The sequence below is a fragment of the Botryllus schlosseri genome, chromosome 9, assembly GCF_051294905.1.
Source record: "Botryllus schlosseri isolate E-star chromosome 9, Bs_hap1, whole genome shotgun sequence".
In the NCBI taxonomy this organism is placed as follows: domain Eukaryota; kingdom Metazoa; phylum Chordata; class Ascidiacea; order Stolidobranchia; family Styelidae; genus Botryllus; species Botryllus schlosseri.
Window position 1 is genome coordinate 7,174,368 of NC_137244.1, and position 14,560 is coordinate 7,188,927.

Genomic DNA, 14,560 nt, shown 5'->3' on the forward strand with positions numbered 1-14,560 from the left:
GCAAACTATCAATTCCCATTCTGGGTAATTTTCAATTTGCGAACGCAGACGGTGTAGTTTGGAGTAGTACATTTAAATAGGTCCTAAAGTCAAAAACATCCTTTGTTCATTTTCGGTTGGAGATCCCTGCTGGCCTGATACCAATTTCAACTCGCTTATGATGTTTCGTAACGATAGATATTGCTGTTATGATTTTTGCAGTTCTCAATGGTGTGTGAAGACGACTGGAAGAATCCCGTTGCAACATCCATGTATCACGCTGGGGTAGCAATCGGCTCAGTTCTAACGATCGTGGCTGATTGGTGAGCTCATGTTTTTCGAACGTTTAGGTGGACAATTGGGGCAAATGAAATCAGTATATACAATTCATTTTGCTTATTATTAGGTATCACTCAGGGGTTCTCAACCTTTTATTGGTTATGGGTAGGGTTGCATTTGGAACAAATGGTTGTTTGAAACACTATATGCTTAAAACATGTTTGAAACAGGACAAAACGGAATGGTCTTTTTTAAGTTCAATCAATCAATCAGGTTTATTAATATTTTCATCATTTCAAAACATCACAAGACTGCGATACAATGAAAAGATAGGAAGGTGTCGAAACAACTTGAAGTAGCCTTTAATATCAGATACCCACCTTAGCCTAGGCGAAGTAAAGAAGAGGCATGCACACTCAATGAAAAGTAATGCAGAGAAAATAAGACGCAAGCGACAAAATGAGGTGGCATGTGGCGGAGGGCGAGGTCGATGCTAGGTCGTGGTCCGGTAATCCTGTGGACTGGCTAGAATTCATTTAGAAGAAATTGCTTGTATTTCGACTTGAAGGTGGACATGCTCGAAGACTGTGGGATAGCCGGCGAGATGCTGTTCCACAATTGGGGTCCGGCATACTTGATAGAGCAATGCGTTTTCTTGTATTCAGTCCTGATCATATGGTAGTTGTTCTCCGGTGACGCGCGTGTGCTGTACTTGTGCACTTTTGTCTCCGATCTGAAGTAGTCGTTGAAATTTGAGGGACATTAATCATCATGCCATAATTGTGTAAATTGTGTACACCATTCCTGAGCATCATTCTTCGTATCTTCATCTTCATACATCCAATCGTTGATATGTAATTTGACTTATTGAAAAGCCTTGACTACATTTTCATACTCAAGTATGATCCTTACTGTCTGATCTCCATGGTCACAGTGAAGATCGACACAAATGTTTTTTGTACATGAATACTCCTTAAAGACTTTGTTAAGCATGAGATTTTCCACTTCTAAATATAGCAGCTTTGGGTTCTTGACCATCATTTGCAGCTTCATTATACTTGTATCGATATCATGTGCCATCATGGGTTCTTCTTGCAGATTCATTGCCCTTGTGTTGGTAGTGTCATCATGCTTTTTTTCAGTTGTTAATACTTGTTATTACTTAATGTAACAGTTACTTAAGCTGATTGAAGTCGGTTGTAGGCCTGTCTCAGCGGTCATGGTGCTAACACGTCGCTCTTTGGTCCAAGCAGATAGTCATTAGACTATTCATAACATTTATTGAAACGGTTAACAATATTTACCTCACTCTAAATCGAAATGAAAATAATCCTCCGGACACAGTACGTTTCTTTGAACACATCAGCGAAACATGTGCAGGCAAACCTCCCACACGTGACTAGCCGTTATTCACCCGTCACATGTACAGTATACGTATAGTTCGATGATATGAATATATTTTAAGCGAATAACATAAGAAATATAACTTAACTTTCACTAATTCTACAATTTTCAAAATAGTTCTGTGGCCGACCTCGAGATGCTCTTGTGGCCTACCTGCGATATTACAATCTTACGTTACCTAAGTGTGTCATTCCCCAGTTCAATTTTCCTACTATACGCCGTTGTCACATTACCCAGAGATGGACGAACTTTTTAGCTCGAGGGCCTTATGCAACATCGGAATCCATTCGTGGGCCGCAATAAAGCAAAATCCGCATTGGAAGCCGAAAGGCCATCTTTCTTTAATTATATTGTAACGAGAGACATGAAGATACATTATATATACTAAAAATGAACAACTATTGCTCTGATGAAAACGCACATGCGTCAGAGACATGAACGAGATTCTATAAGGCGGCCATTTCTACTCGTATCTGCAGTATGGCATTATTGTATGGGGTACTGCATGCACCTCTCATTGCTCTAAAATTCGAACCCTGCAAAACCGAGCCATGCGTTTGATGGCCGGCCTGCCCCTTCGAACCAGACTGTCCCAGTTCTACCGCAAACACAGAATCTTGAAATTTGATGACATATTTGTATTTGAAGTTGCAAAATTAATGCATCGATATTTTTCGAATGACTTGCCTCCCGTCTTCAACCATTTATTCGTGCTTGCTCGAAGTGTACACTCCCACAACACCAGATATTCTTCCAAGGGCAACATCCATGTACGCCCTCCCACCAGTAACCTCACAAAGAAATCAATCGAATATGTTGGTCCTGATATCTGGAACACTATACCTACATCTATCAGAGACCTTTCTTATCACCTATTCAAAGAAGAATTATTCAGACACCTTATCTCCTATTACTAACACCACTTGTCTTACCCTTTTTTCCATGTTATTGTTATTGTTATTATTTATGTTATGCTATGATGAATTATATAATCCCAACCAACTGCAACCAAATTTATAAAGAATATCTGTCACTGTTAATGCAGGGTGTGATCAGACTAGTTGACCCTACCCAGAGTCATATCGATTACACCCTGTCCTACACCGTTAAGTATCTTGTTATAATTTCATGCGCCAATGTTATTTTCGTTTCGGTTGGACGAATCAATAAATATTTCTCTCTCTCTCTTCATCCTCAATAACTAATTCGTCCGAATTAGGGATGGAAGTATGCGTTTTGCCAAGTCTTAGAACAGAATGGAAATATGAATCTGTGAACAGCGATTGCGGTTTTTGGTTTAGCTTCAAACACATCGTCGTGCTGACAATGTCATAAACACGCTACCTTTAAATGCCATTCAGCGAATGGCTTACTTGTGGTAAACTTGCCTTCTTTGCGTTCTTTTGTGAAAACGACAGCAACATAATTTACTCTTGCGTCAACATTTATTTCAATTCTGTTGATTAGTTTTGCACCTTACCACCATTATAATATTATGACGAAATATACCAAGAAACGTTTTATTAAGTCGTTGCATTAATTCTAATTTTACTACTACGAGTAGTACTTTCAATATTTTTATAACTCTTCTCGAGACTTCAGTGGGCAAAAGGTATTCTTGAGGGCCGCATGCCGCCCGCGGGCCGTAGGTTGCCCACCCCTGCTGTAACCAGTCTGATATTTCGTAGGTACGGTCGCAAACCGGTCTTTATTGGAGCGTGTTGCGTGCAAATTCTGTCGCAAGTGCTTTCTGTTGTTGCGTGGAACTACCCAGTCTATTGCTTCTCCATTCTCCTGAGCGGATTGTTTGGAATTACAAACTACGTTGTTTTCTTCGTTCTTGGTAATTCTGGCATATTCCAGGATTAGAGAAGAGTGCGATTATACCCATATTACAGTGACGGAAATAACTGACCGCAAATGGCGCAATTTCATTACAATCGCATCAGCGTTCGGTTTTTCCCTGGGATATTGTTCGCTATCACTAATCGGTTACCTTTTTCGATCATGGCGCGTGTACGTGGGCGTGCTTGCATTCATCGGAGCTCTGATTTACCTACCGTGCTGCTGGTAAGGAGTAGTGCGCACAAAGTGCAATACACGCATAGTCGTAGTATTACAAAATGTTCAAATCAATCAAGGTATTTTCCTGAGTCTTGTCGGTGGCTGGCGCAAAAAGGTCGGAGCGATGAATCCGTAAAATATCTTCGAGTAATCGCACGAGTCAACAAGAGAACTGCTACCTTGAACCACAAGCTCGAGGTAAAGGTGATACGTATTTTATTACCAGCAAGGCTATTTCATCTCGATAGTGGAAAACTACAGCCCATTACTTCTAAACATTGACTCAGTGGTTACCAACCTTTTTCGACTCATGGCCCTTATCAAGCTCAACACAAATTTTCGTTTTCGTATTTATGGATCGGCAAAAGAGGACATAAAATGGAAAATTTATTCACCTAACACTAGGGTTACCATATTTTTGGAATCGGGAAAGGAGGACACTTTTTCAAAGCTTTCAAACTTGGAATACCGGAGGAAAATCTTGAAGAAATGGTAAATGTTTCCCACTTTGAGGGCGGTTGATCAAAAACAAGGCAACCTTTTCGGCTCAACTCCAAAAATTCAGTTTTTCTTTCACACTTTACTACGGTTGACTAAAAAAAGGTCGTCATTCTCGTTCGAACCACGAATTCACTATTCAGCGTCATTTATGCCCATTTAGCTCGAATCCATCCCCTATCTTACCTCTAAAAGCTGTCATGGAGAACGAATTGCCAAAAAGGAGGACATGAAGGAGTCATCGGAGGACATTGTCAAAAACTGGAAAAAGGAGAACAAATCCTCCTAAATGAGGACGTATGGTAAACCTACCCAACACTGATCGCCAGTGAATTTACCAAGAAAAGGTATTTTTTCCGAGTAGGTACTTGGAAAACCGGTTTCCGCGTCTACATTCCTTTAGTAAACTTACGCATCAATAATCAGAATAAGCCGTCTACACATGCATTTTGGCCATATGTTATTAAACATATCTCACTGGGTGTTCTAACATTTTCTCCCCCAGACGCCCTCCCTCCAGTCGAACCTTTGGTATTTTCGTCCGCTTCTTTCTCAAAATTGCCCCCATTGGGAACTATTACTGACTCACATGCTGAAATCACTGGACCTGTAATATATGAACTTTTCCGTTATAGGAGAGAGGCGGTTATGTCATCCCCAAGAATAACATAACCTCTACTGGTATGATGGAAAGCATGCGGGTACTATTCCGAACCAGGATAAGGGCAGCATTTCTTACATCTGTGCTTGGATGGTTAGTGCGAATCTCAATTACTTTTTGATCTTTCATTTAATTGAATAAATAAATATATGGCAAGGTAACATTGGCGCTGAAATGATTGAAATAAAATGCTTATTTCTATGTAATTTACAATTGAATAGTATATTCCTATTGAACTGAACCCGAATATTCTCGGCTGACACTCTATGTAATTGCAAGGTACTGTTACGGCCCTTACTTTAATCATCAAAATATTGCAATTCATGATGTAATGTTCATAGTCGATCAAGGCTAAAATAATAAAAATCATGTAGCCCAGTATCTCGTGAAAGACTTTTGCTATGAATTCATTTTCATTTTTGACAAAACTCTGTTGCGGTGTCACAATAAGTAACTGTAGTTGGAATTCGAAATCTCCGTTGAAAGTCCTTTGTGCGCCCGTAACGGAACATGGTGAACTTTTTGGCAACTATACAACTATGCAATACAGAGTGTCGTGTGTCGCGAATTCTGAATTCGACAGAGTTGGTATTTCGAAGGTCGCGTGTCTAGTACTGAGAGTACTGACAAAATAGTGTGGAATTCATGTGGGCCTGCAAACGTGACTCGGAAGTCCCCGCAAAATATGCGCGAACGCGATACTCCAGATGTTTACTGTGTGATAATTTGTCATTGCCGCCGAATTGATTAGCAATGAGCCATTATGATTCCTTTCTTTTCAGGACTGTTAGTTCATCGCTGTACTTCTCCATAGCGCTTTATTCAACGGAGTTCAGTAAAGATCGCTACATCAACATATTTCTCGGAGGGTTGGTTGAGTTGCCATCGTGTATACTCGGTTTCATTCTCATGAAATTCCTTGGTAGACCTCGAACGGCCGCGCTGCTAATGGTGCTGGGTGGAATCTCGAGCATAGCTTTGCCGATGGTACCACAGCGTAAGCTAGATTTATCAGAAAATTGAACGCTATAATCAATTTATCAAGTAGCGAAAGCCTTTATGTGAGTGCGTCCACACCACACATTCTAAATTGCGACCTATATCTGGGTTTCAAATGGTCTCGGGACACATACCTTCTACAACGAAAAAATATGCATTTTCATGTCAGCATGTTTCGTTATTCCGGGCTTGTTGCAATAGAAGAGACATTGGCCACCAGTTGTAGTAGCTGCATACTGATTCCGTGTTATTGCTGTCATTGTGATATTTCTCATTCAATTTTCAATGCCCTACTTTGGTTTATTGTGCGCAATTCTCAGGCCTACTCCCATCATAAATCTCTGAACCCAAATCCTTGAAATGAATGCTAATGAACGATTCGAAGAACCACGCCTTCAACATCAACAAACGCACTTAGCATTCAAATATTTATTGTGACGACTTATCGTATGCCTCACCCTCTAGCCTGTTCAATTCGTCTCACTTATTGGTTACAGTATTAAACACGGTGGTCTTGTAAGCTGTAGGGGTGGAAGGACATTTGGTATTGCGAAAACAGTTTTGGCCGAATTCACGGTAAAGCAGAAATGCATCCGCACTACGTGAAGATTCAGCTAGATTCAGCTTGAAAGCATATTATACACCTTTAGGACTTGAGAAATGTGAAACAGTGTCAACAAATATAAGCCAAGTCAATGCAACAATCTAATAGGCTCAGAAACATAGGGCTACGTTTGGTATTCCTAAAACATCAAATTATTAGTCTACCGCAGTGATTCTCAAACTATGTGCCACGGCGCACTAGTTTGTCGCCACAGATTTTATAAAAATACTCTATAATATTGAATATTAGGCATGCAGACAAGCAGATGCGACTAAAAAGGGGTCTGACTTCTTCAGAAGGCTAATGAATAAGCACATGTGACCAGGCCAATGAAACCATTTATGTCGTTGCCGATGAATAGGGTATTGTAAAAATTATACCTGGGCGGTTATGTCTTGATAAAAGTGTCTGATTCAGAATTGAATCAATTACATCAATCCAGTTCAATAACAATTACAATTACAATTACAATTACTCCATTGCACGTTTCAATTACATTACAATTACTCAATGTTAAAAATATCAAATTACAATTACAATTACTGTTGAACATGTAATTATTACAATTACAATTACTGTTAAAAGAAGAGATGCTTTTTGGCAACGGTAGTGACGTAATTAGCAGCAATCTCAAGCTATTCATATGTTTCATTCATGATACGTGAAATACCCTTTAATTAGCAAAAAAACTCTAACGCATTCGAATATTCCTAATGAGGAGTACGAAAAACTACAAACACAGAAAAAAAATTTAAGCGACTATTGTCAAACAAAAGTTTGAGCGACTGGCAACGACTATCAGCGAATAGGCTACAAGACAGTCAATGGAATGTAATCAAACGGATACTCAGAGCTAAGTAAGGCAAATGAAATGTAATTGGTAAGGCGTCAGCGATAAGGATGATACCGATAAGTTGTGTAAAATTAAAATAACTGCAAGACGAAAGAAGCGCCTGATAAATTCGAAATACATAATTTTGGTTCGCATTTCATTGTCACTTGCTCAAAAACTGTTCGATTGTATTTTATAAACATTAGGGTGCGGAAAGTTTCCGGCCTCAGTAAATTTGGCAAAGATTGGAGTTAAGATTGGGATAACATCTCTACAAATGCGTGATCAAGTTTGCTGAAGCCTTGGTTGAAAACTTGAATTTCTTTTCTGCAATTGTTGCAGCAAGCCTCAGTACTGGTCAGAGATTTAAAAAAAGGCAGTGGCTACTCGTCCGGACCCGGACGAATAATTTTCTCAGGCTATTCGTCCGGCACCGTGTGACGTAGGCCCGTTACTATGGAGACTGTATGCGTTTTTGACAGGCTTCGGTTTTGTACATTATTTATTCGCCCTTCTGGTTACTGATTTCAATGGTTACTGTTACTGATTTGTATGCTCATAATTATAGCTCCGAGGGAAAGTTTACGCCATACTAATAATTGCAAATAGCTGTGGTGAAAGTACCAGTTGCATGTGTCGGGTTGCGTATGCGTAAGATGAGGTGGTTGGGTTGCAGTTGCATGTGTCGGGTTGCGTATGCGTAAGATGAGGTGGTGGGGTTGCAGTTGCATGTGTCGGGTTGCGTATGCGTAAGATGAGGTGGTAGGGTTTCAGTTGCATGTGTGGGGTTAGGATTGGGGGGTCAGCACGCGTGGGTTAGGATTAGGGTGTCGTAAGATGAGGTTGCATGTGTGGGGTTGCGTATGCGTAAAATGGGGTTACAGTTGCATGTGTGGGGGTTGCGTATGCGGGGTTAGGATAGGGGTGGCAGGGTTGCACGTGTGGGGTTGCGTATGCGTAAAATGAGGTGGTGGGGTTACAGTTGCATGTGTGGGGTTTGCATGTGTTGGGTTGCGTATGCGGGGTTAGGATAGGGGTGGCAGGGTTGCGGTTGCATGTGTGGGGTTAGAAGGGTGTCGTAAGATGAGGTTGCATGTGTGGGGTTAGGATTAGGGTGTCGTAAGATGAGGTGGTGGGGTTGCAGTTGCATGTGTGGGGTGAGGTGGTGGGGGTGTGGTTGCAGTTGCGTGTGCGGGGTTGCGTATGCGTAAAATGAGGTGGTGGGGTTACAGTTGCATGTGTGGGGTTTGCATGTGTTGGGTTGCGTATGCGGGGTTAAGATAGGGGTGGCAGGGTTGCGGTTGCATGTGTGGGGTTAGAAGGGTGTCGTAAGATGAGGTTGCATGTGTGGGGTTAGGATTAGGGTGTCGTAAGATGAGGTGGTGGGGTTGCAGTTGCATGCGTGGGGTGAGGTGGTGGGGGTGTGGTTTCAGTTGCGTGTGCGGGGTTGCGTATGCGTAAAATGAGGTGGTGGGGTTACAGTTGCATGTGTTGGGTTGCGTATGCAGGGTTAGGATAGGGGTGGCAGGGTTGCGGTTGCATGTGTGGGGTTAGAAGGGTGTCGTAGATGGGGTTAGGATTAGGGTGGGGGTGTGGTTGCAGTTGCGTATGCGGGGTTAGGATAGGGGTTGCGGTTGCATGTGTGGGGTTAGGGATTGGGGTGTCAGCACGTGTGGGTTAGGATTAGGGTGTCGTAAGATGAGGTGGTGGGGTGTCATAGGAATGGGTTGGGGTTTAGGCTGAGGCTAATTTAACCCTAATTTCACGATACCAAGACTACAAAATGCTCATGGGGAACATTGCTTCTTCATGTTCATGTGGTTGTGGACCCGGTGGAAATTCCGTATCATACGTAACGCTTACTTACCGTTGGTTAGGTCGTAGACCCTTAGATAAGCTCTGAAATCTGCGGCCGCCGTGGATGCAGTGAAAAGATATCTGGCCATACTTGAGCGCATCATTGAAATTTCGCCGAGTGGTCCGCTTTCTTACTGCATCGAGCCTCGAGCGTACGTGAATCTCTCTTGTAGAGCTGGACGTAATTTTCTTTCTGGTATTTCTCCAAAGCACTTTTTAAGTCTTCATAAGAGGCGAACCTACTCTCGGAATCCATGCCGCAGTTACGGCCCACAGTTCCGGAAATCCTGGCACCCATTCTGCAGTTGCGGCATGCTTACGCCGGACGAATAGCCTGAGGAACTTTATTCGTCCGGGTCCGGACGAGTAGACACTTCCTTAAAAAAACGGGATGTTTCTTTTATGTGAATGGGACAACAAATCGTTAGACGATATATTGCAATGCAAGCTGAAGTCCTGACAGTGTGCTCAGGTTTTTCGGAGTAATTTTATGTTGAAGAGATGCTTCACAAGGAACGTGAAACGAATCTTCAACAAATATCAGCCCTATTATATAACGTGAAAAGTAACCTGACCTCCTCATCAGCAATGTCATGATTGGTTCCATTGTAATGTCCACATGTGCTTATTTTTCAGATATGAAGCTGTTAAAGTGCCTTTTCCGCATGTGCTTGCCTGCGTGCCTTGATTTGAACAAATTACAAAAATATTCGCGGTACGCCTGAGAATCTGTAGTGGCACACAAGAATCACTATGGCAGGTGCTCTAAACACCGGTTTCCGCGTCCACTTTCCATTGAATTGAGCATTTTTTGGTCGTGTACCGTGTTAACTATACCCCACTGGACGTTTTACCATTTTACCCCCCCCCCCCAGCCACCTCCTTTGGCATTTTCGCCCCCTGATTTCTCAAAATCACCCACGTTGGATACCACTGGCCTACATTGTAATTCACTAAGTTTTCTGTTGCTAATGAAGCATGGCAAACAGTTTAGCATGACTGAATTATCTAGTTAACGGGGCACGCATATAGAACACCGATGTAAATAGGCTAATTATTTTATGTTGTGATTGTCAGGTTTCAATAACAATGTAATTGAAATTGTAGTTAGACAAAATTTCTATCAAATTACAATTACAATTACAATTACACAAAATGGAAATGCTTCAATTACAATTACATATACAATTACACGTAATTAGATAACATGTAATTAGATATATTCAGCTCAATTACAAATTACAATTGATCCAACTCTGCTTTGATTCGTTTCAAATCATCTCACAAACTAGTAATCGTGCCTCAAATCCTTATCTAGAATTCAACTTACACTTCAACAGTACTTCTCAGGATTTGCTGTATGCAAATATTGGTGGGTATAGTCAATCCATTCGGCAGCCATAAATCAAGCATTTGTTTTGCAGAAGAAAAACATCTCATTGATTTACCAAAGGCCCATATTTTGATACGCCGTTTTCGCGATTTCATAAGTGCAATCAAAATTCCATTGTGATTTGTGACTTAATGCGTCTGTGAACATCTTTTTATCTTTTCGACGGAAATAAAACGCCGTAACCGCGAGACGCTGCTTGGGAAATGAGGAAATGCGGGTATGTTTATCAACCATTTAACATCGTTTCAGTCGAGTAGGGCCGATATGTGTGTATAAAAAAACATAGCCATCGCGTGAAGATGTGAATATATATTTTAAGCAACATTCTTGTAAGTGTGCCGCGAGCGTTATATAATTTTTTTAGTGTATCAGGAGCTGAAAACGTTTGGGAAACACTGGTCTAACATTATTGGTGCTTTCTCTCTCCAAGTATTATACCGCCATGTGTCTGGCCCGTAGTCCACCTCATAGAAGTCTTCAATCGTAATACTTTTCACAACACATCTGTCGGCACCGCAAGCTATTGCAGGAGTAGTTGCGAATATATATCGGTGCAGCTTTGAAGAAATGAGGGAGGTTTTCCTTATTATCACGAGAAATGAGAAGTTTGGTACATTCTCCCGCACTGTTTGGAACAGAATACATAAGAACTCAAAGAATTCGCGATAATTTCAATGTAACTCTGCTTTTTCTCTGAATGCGTCTTCAAAGCCATTGCTAATATGATGCAAACCATAAAACGTTAAATGTGTTGCTGGCAAACGGTTTGGATAGCTATGCAGATATTTTAGCAATCACTTTGTTCCATTTTGCTGTAACTATCAGGTGATTGTTTTTTCCGAATAGCCGAAATTTATATCTTCATATTGCGGATACTGTAAAAATGTACTTCCTGTATACCGTATGTAGTGGTTTCTGGACACGTATTGTAATTTTCAAATGGTTAGTAAAAGTGAAGAATATCATTTTTCATTCACGTGGATCAAAAAAATCAATTGGAGACGAATTCAAAATCATTTCTTTTTGTGAGGGAGGTGCGGATGCACGTTCTGCACCCGCTATCCTACATCACCGCTCTTCCTCAATATATATGAAAGAATATATAGAATATATTCAAGTCATAATAGCCTTGCATTGAACCAGGGTTGTAATCAAGTCACAAGGCTTCGAATCACTAGTCAATCTCACTTTTATAGTTTTGACTCGATTCAAGTCGAGTCATTTTCAATTCATCACCGAATCAAGTCTTTGTCCAAGTCAGCGATCAGAGGGTCGAGTCCGAGTCATGGTATTATGACTCGAGTCCGAGTCCAATTTATTGTCTTGACTGCTCAGTTTTCAATTAAAGTCTTGATAAACCCACCTTTTATAACTCTATTTGGTGATATCGAATGGTTCGCATTTATAACATACTAATTTTGCTCAATTTCACCAGTTTCTGGTCGCATTTGCAAGTACCAGTACCAATAGACGAAATCCCAATACTGTGGTTACTTTAATATTCTTCGAAATTACAATGAACTGTCGGTCTAGGCCGTGTGAGTCTCGAATCATATTACTTGGTTCGAGCCATGCGCAATGACTCCAGTCCAAGTCGAGTCAAAACACAGATTACTACCCTGCATTGAACATCAACTATAATTCATGTTTGCAATAATTGTAATCCGCACGATCCTTTTATGTCCCAGATTTATCAGGAATATCAACCATATTGGCTATGGTGGGGAAGGCATCTAGCTACGCCGTATTTTGCGCCTGGTATTTAATTTCGTCGGAAGTCGTCCCGACTCTGCAACGAAGCGCCTCACTGAGCTTGTGCGCCTCAGCATCTCGCGTAGGATCACTCGGCGTGCCGTATTTTATGTTTCTACGTAAGTACAAGAATGCTTTAATTGCATAGTTTTACGAAAGACTGTTGTTCGTGTAGCAATCAATGATTTACGTAGGCTTTCTGTAGATCCGAGACACAATATCTCTTGCTTGTGACGCAACCTGTGTTCACTGCACCAAAATGGATCCGTGATCACTAGACATTGGTATACAATTTTGGTCACATACATTGCCTAATCTCTTCTATCCCAAGCTTTATTTAGATTGACTCTAATTAGGAGCGTGCGCCAGTAAATGCGGTAGTCCAAATTATAACTATGGAAAGACTTATGTCGTCGTGACGTAATAATCACAAGTACAGAGAGTCACGAACGGCTGATAACAACATACAGTTATCGTACAGCAGTGACGTACTGTGATAAAATATACAGGTATTGATCTATGGTGGAGCTCGACAACATAACACATAACGTAACACTATGAACAAGCAAACAGATGGTGATGCGATGGGATCTCCACTCTGCTAGGGGTACCTTATGTTCGGGCGAGTCATTTGGGATTATAACTGGAAAATGACCTTTTTAGTCATCACTACATCAGTATAGGTAAAAAGCGGATAAATCGAGAATGGAGTTGAAAAGATGACCTTTTTGTAGTCAACAGAAAAAGAATTCTAGTAGAAATAGGGGGTACAAGGAACATTGCATAACAGCTCAATGGGTACAAGTGCTACAAAGTTTGAGAAATACCGTAAGAGACTGTTTGATTATAGAAATTAAACATCGAATGGCAACGACCGATTTTGCAACTTCGCTCCGCTTCGCCGAGGCTGGAGTGGAGAATTGTTTTGCGTAACCGTCTATAGGATTTTTGGCAATCCAAAAGCTATCTTCCCGAGCGCAGAAATAATTAAATCTGGTCTTGATCGAAAGCTACTGTTGTACCGATTCCGAAAATATAAATTAAAATTATGATCAGGCACTGATCCACCTAGAATCCGTCCTCCAAGTCGGCATTGTTCGAACAATCGGAGAGTCGCAACGGGTCATTGTTACGGTCATTGTGTTGCGGTTGCCCAATTGTTCAAAACAATGCCGATATTTCAGACTTGGAGGACAGATTCTAGCTGGATTAGTGCTTTATCAATATTTTAATTTATATTTTCGGAATCGGTGCAACAGTAGCTTTCGATCAAGACCAGATTCAGTAATTTCTGCGTTCGGGAAGATAGCTTTTGGATTGCCAGAAGTCCTACAGGCGCTTACCCAAAACAATTTTCCACTCCAGCCTCAGCGGCGCGGAACGAAGCTGCAAAATCGGTCGTTGCCGTTCCACGTTTAATTTCTATAGTTTGATAGTACAAATCCACCATTGATGTGCTATCGCTACGCTGATGACACCTTTGTCACTTTCAACAACGAGTGTCAATGTCATTCGCTTTCGGACAAATTAAGCAACTTCGCCGTTTGAAATTCACCATTGAAAAAGAGAATGACACTTCGATAACATTTTTACGATTCGATTTCGATTACGTTAAAATAAAGCTTTTTCATGTAAACATTTGTCAGTTATCGAGTCAAATCGTTTTCATGCCAATCTACTTCGTAAGGACAGACAGTTCCAACCAGAAATGAAGCTGAGTCGAACAATTTTAACATTATGTGTGAAACACCTAATTTGCAAAAGTGAGGTCAAAATTGGGTTTTTGAGGTCAATAATTGTCAAAATTTTGATATTTTAGGTTCAAATCTTTCGTATTTAGGTAAATAAAAAATACTTTACTGATGAGTGAGACACGCATACAAGTGCCTATGACAATATGGCTCGATCAAGGAAATGTGCCTGACTCTATATTACACAAATTGGTTTGATATTATAAAAGATTTTTCTGAGGTTAGTTTCCCTGGAAAGCTTCAGCTTGTGCAGACAATACTCGGGGTATGTAAAATGCGAAAAAGAGCGGTACTGTAACTACTGCACCCGATAATCCTTTTGAATACGCATAATTTACAGAAATCAGCCATTCGCAATTGTGAAAGAACGGTTATTCCTGATATCGCTTAACGCTGACGTAGACCGTTTGGATGCTTTATGGAACTGCATCGCGTACAACTGGTTGTATGCACCCTCCTTATTTCATTTTTTTACACGTGAAAGCGT

General features: G+C 40.9%; 1 protein-coding gene across 2 annotated transcripts in view; it reads left to right on the forward strand.

The window, feature by feature from the left end:
• The first annotated feature begins 205 nt into the window (after window positions 1-205).
• LOC145447328 (organic cation/carnitine transporter 2-like) overlaps window positions 206-14,560 on the forward strand; it is a 29,254-nt gene continuing 14,899 nt past the window's right edge. The window contains exons 1-8 of one of the 2 annotated variants that reach the window (XM_080325754.1): window positions 206-302; window positions 3,351-3,505; window positions 3,561-3,732; window positions 3,804-3,924; window positions 4,860-4,978; window positions 5,668-5,754; window positions 5,812-5,882; window positions 12,259-12,441. In XM_080325754.1, the coding sequence (XP_080181880.1) occupies window positions 208-302; window positions 3,351-3,505; window positions 3,561-3,732; window positions 3,804-3,924; window positions 4,860-4,978; window positions 5,668-5,754; window positions 5,812-5,882; window positions 12,259-12,441 (1,003 nt within the window). In that variant the 5' untranslated portion in view covers window positions 206-207. Of the gene's footprint in view, window positions 303-3,350; window positions 3,506-3,560; window positions 3,733-3,803; window positions 3,925-4,859; window positions 4,979-5,667; window positions 5,883-12,258; window positions 12,442-14,560 lie in introns of both variants that reach the window. The other variant, XM_080325753.1, reaches the window with a different exon arrangement.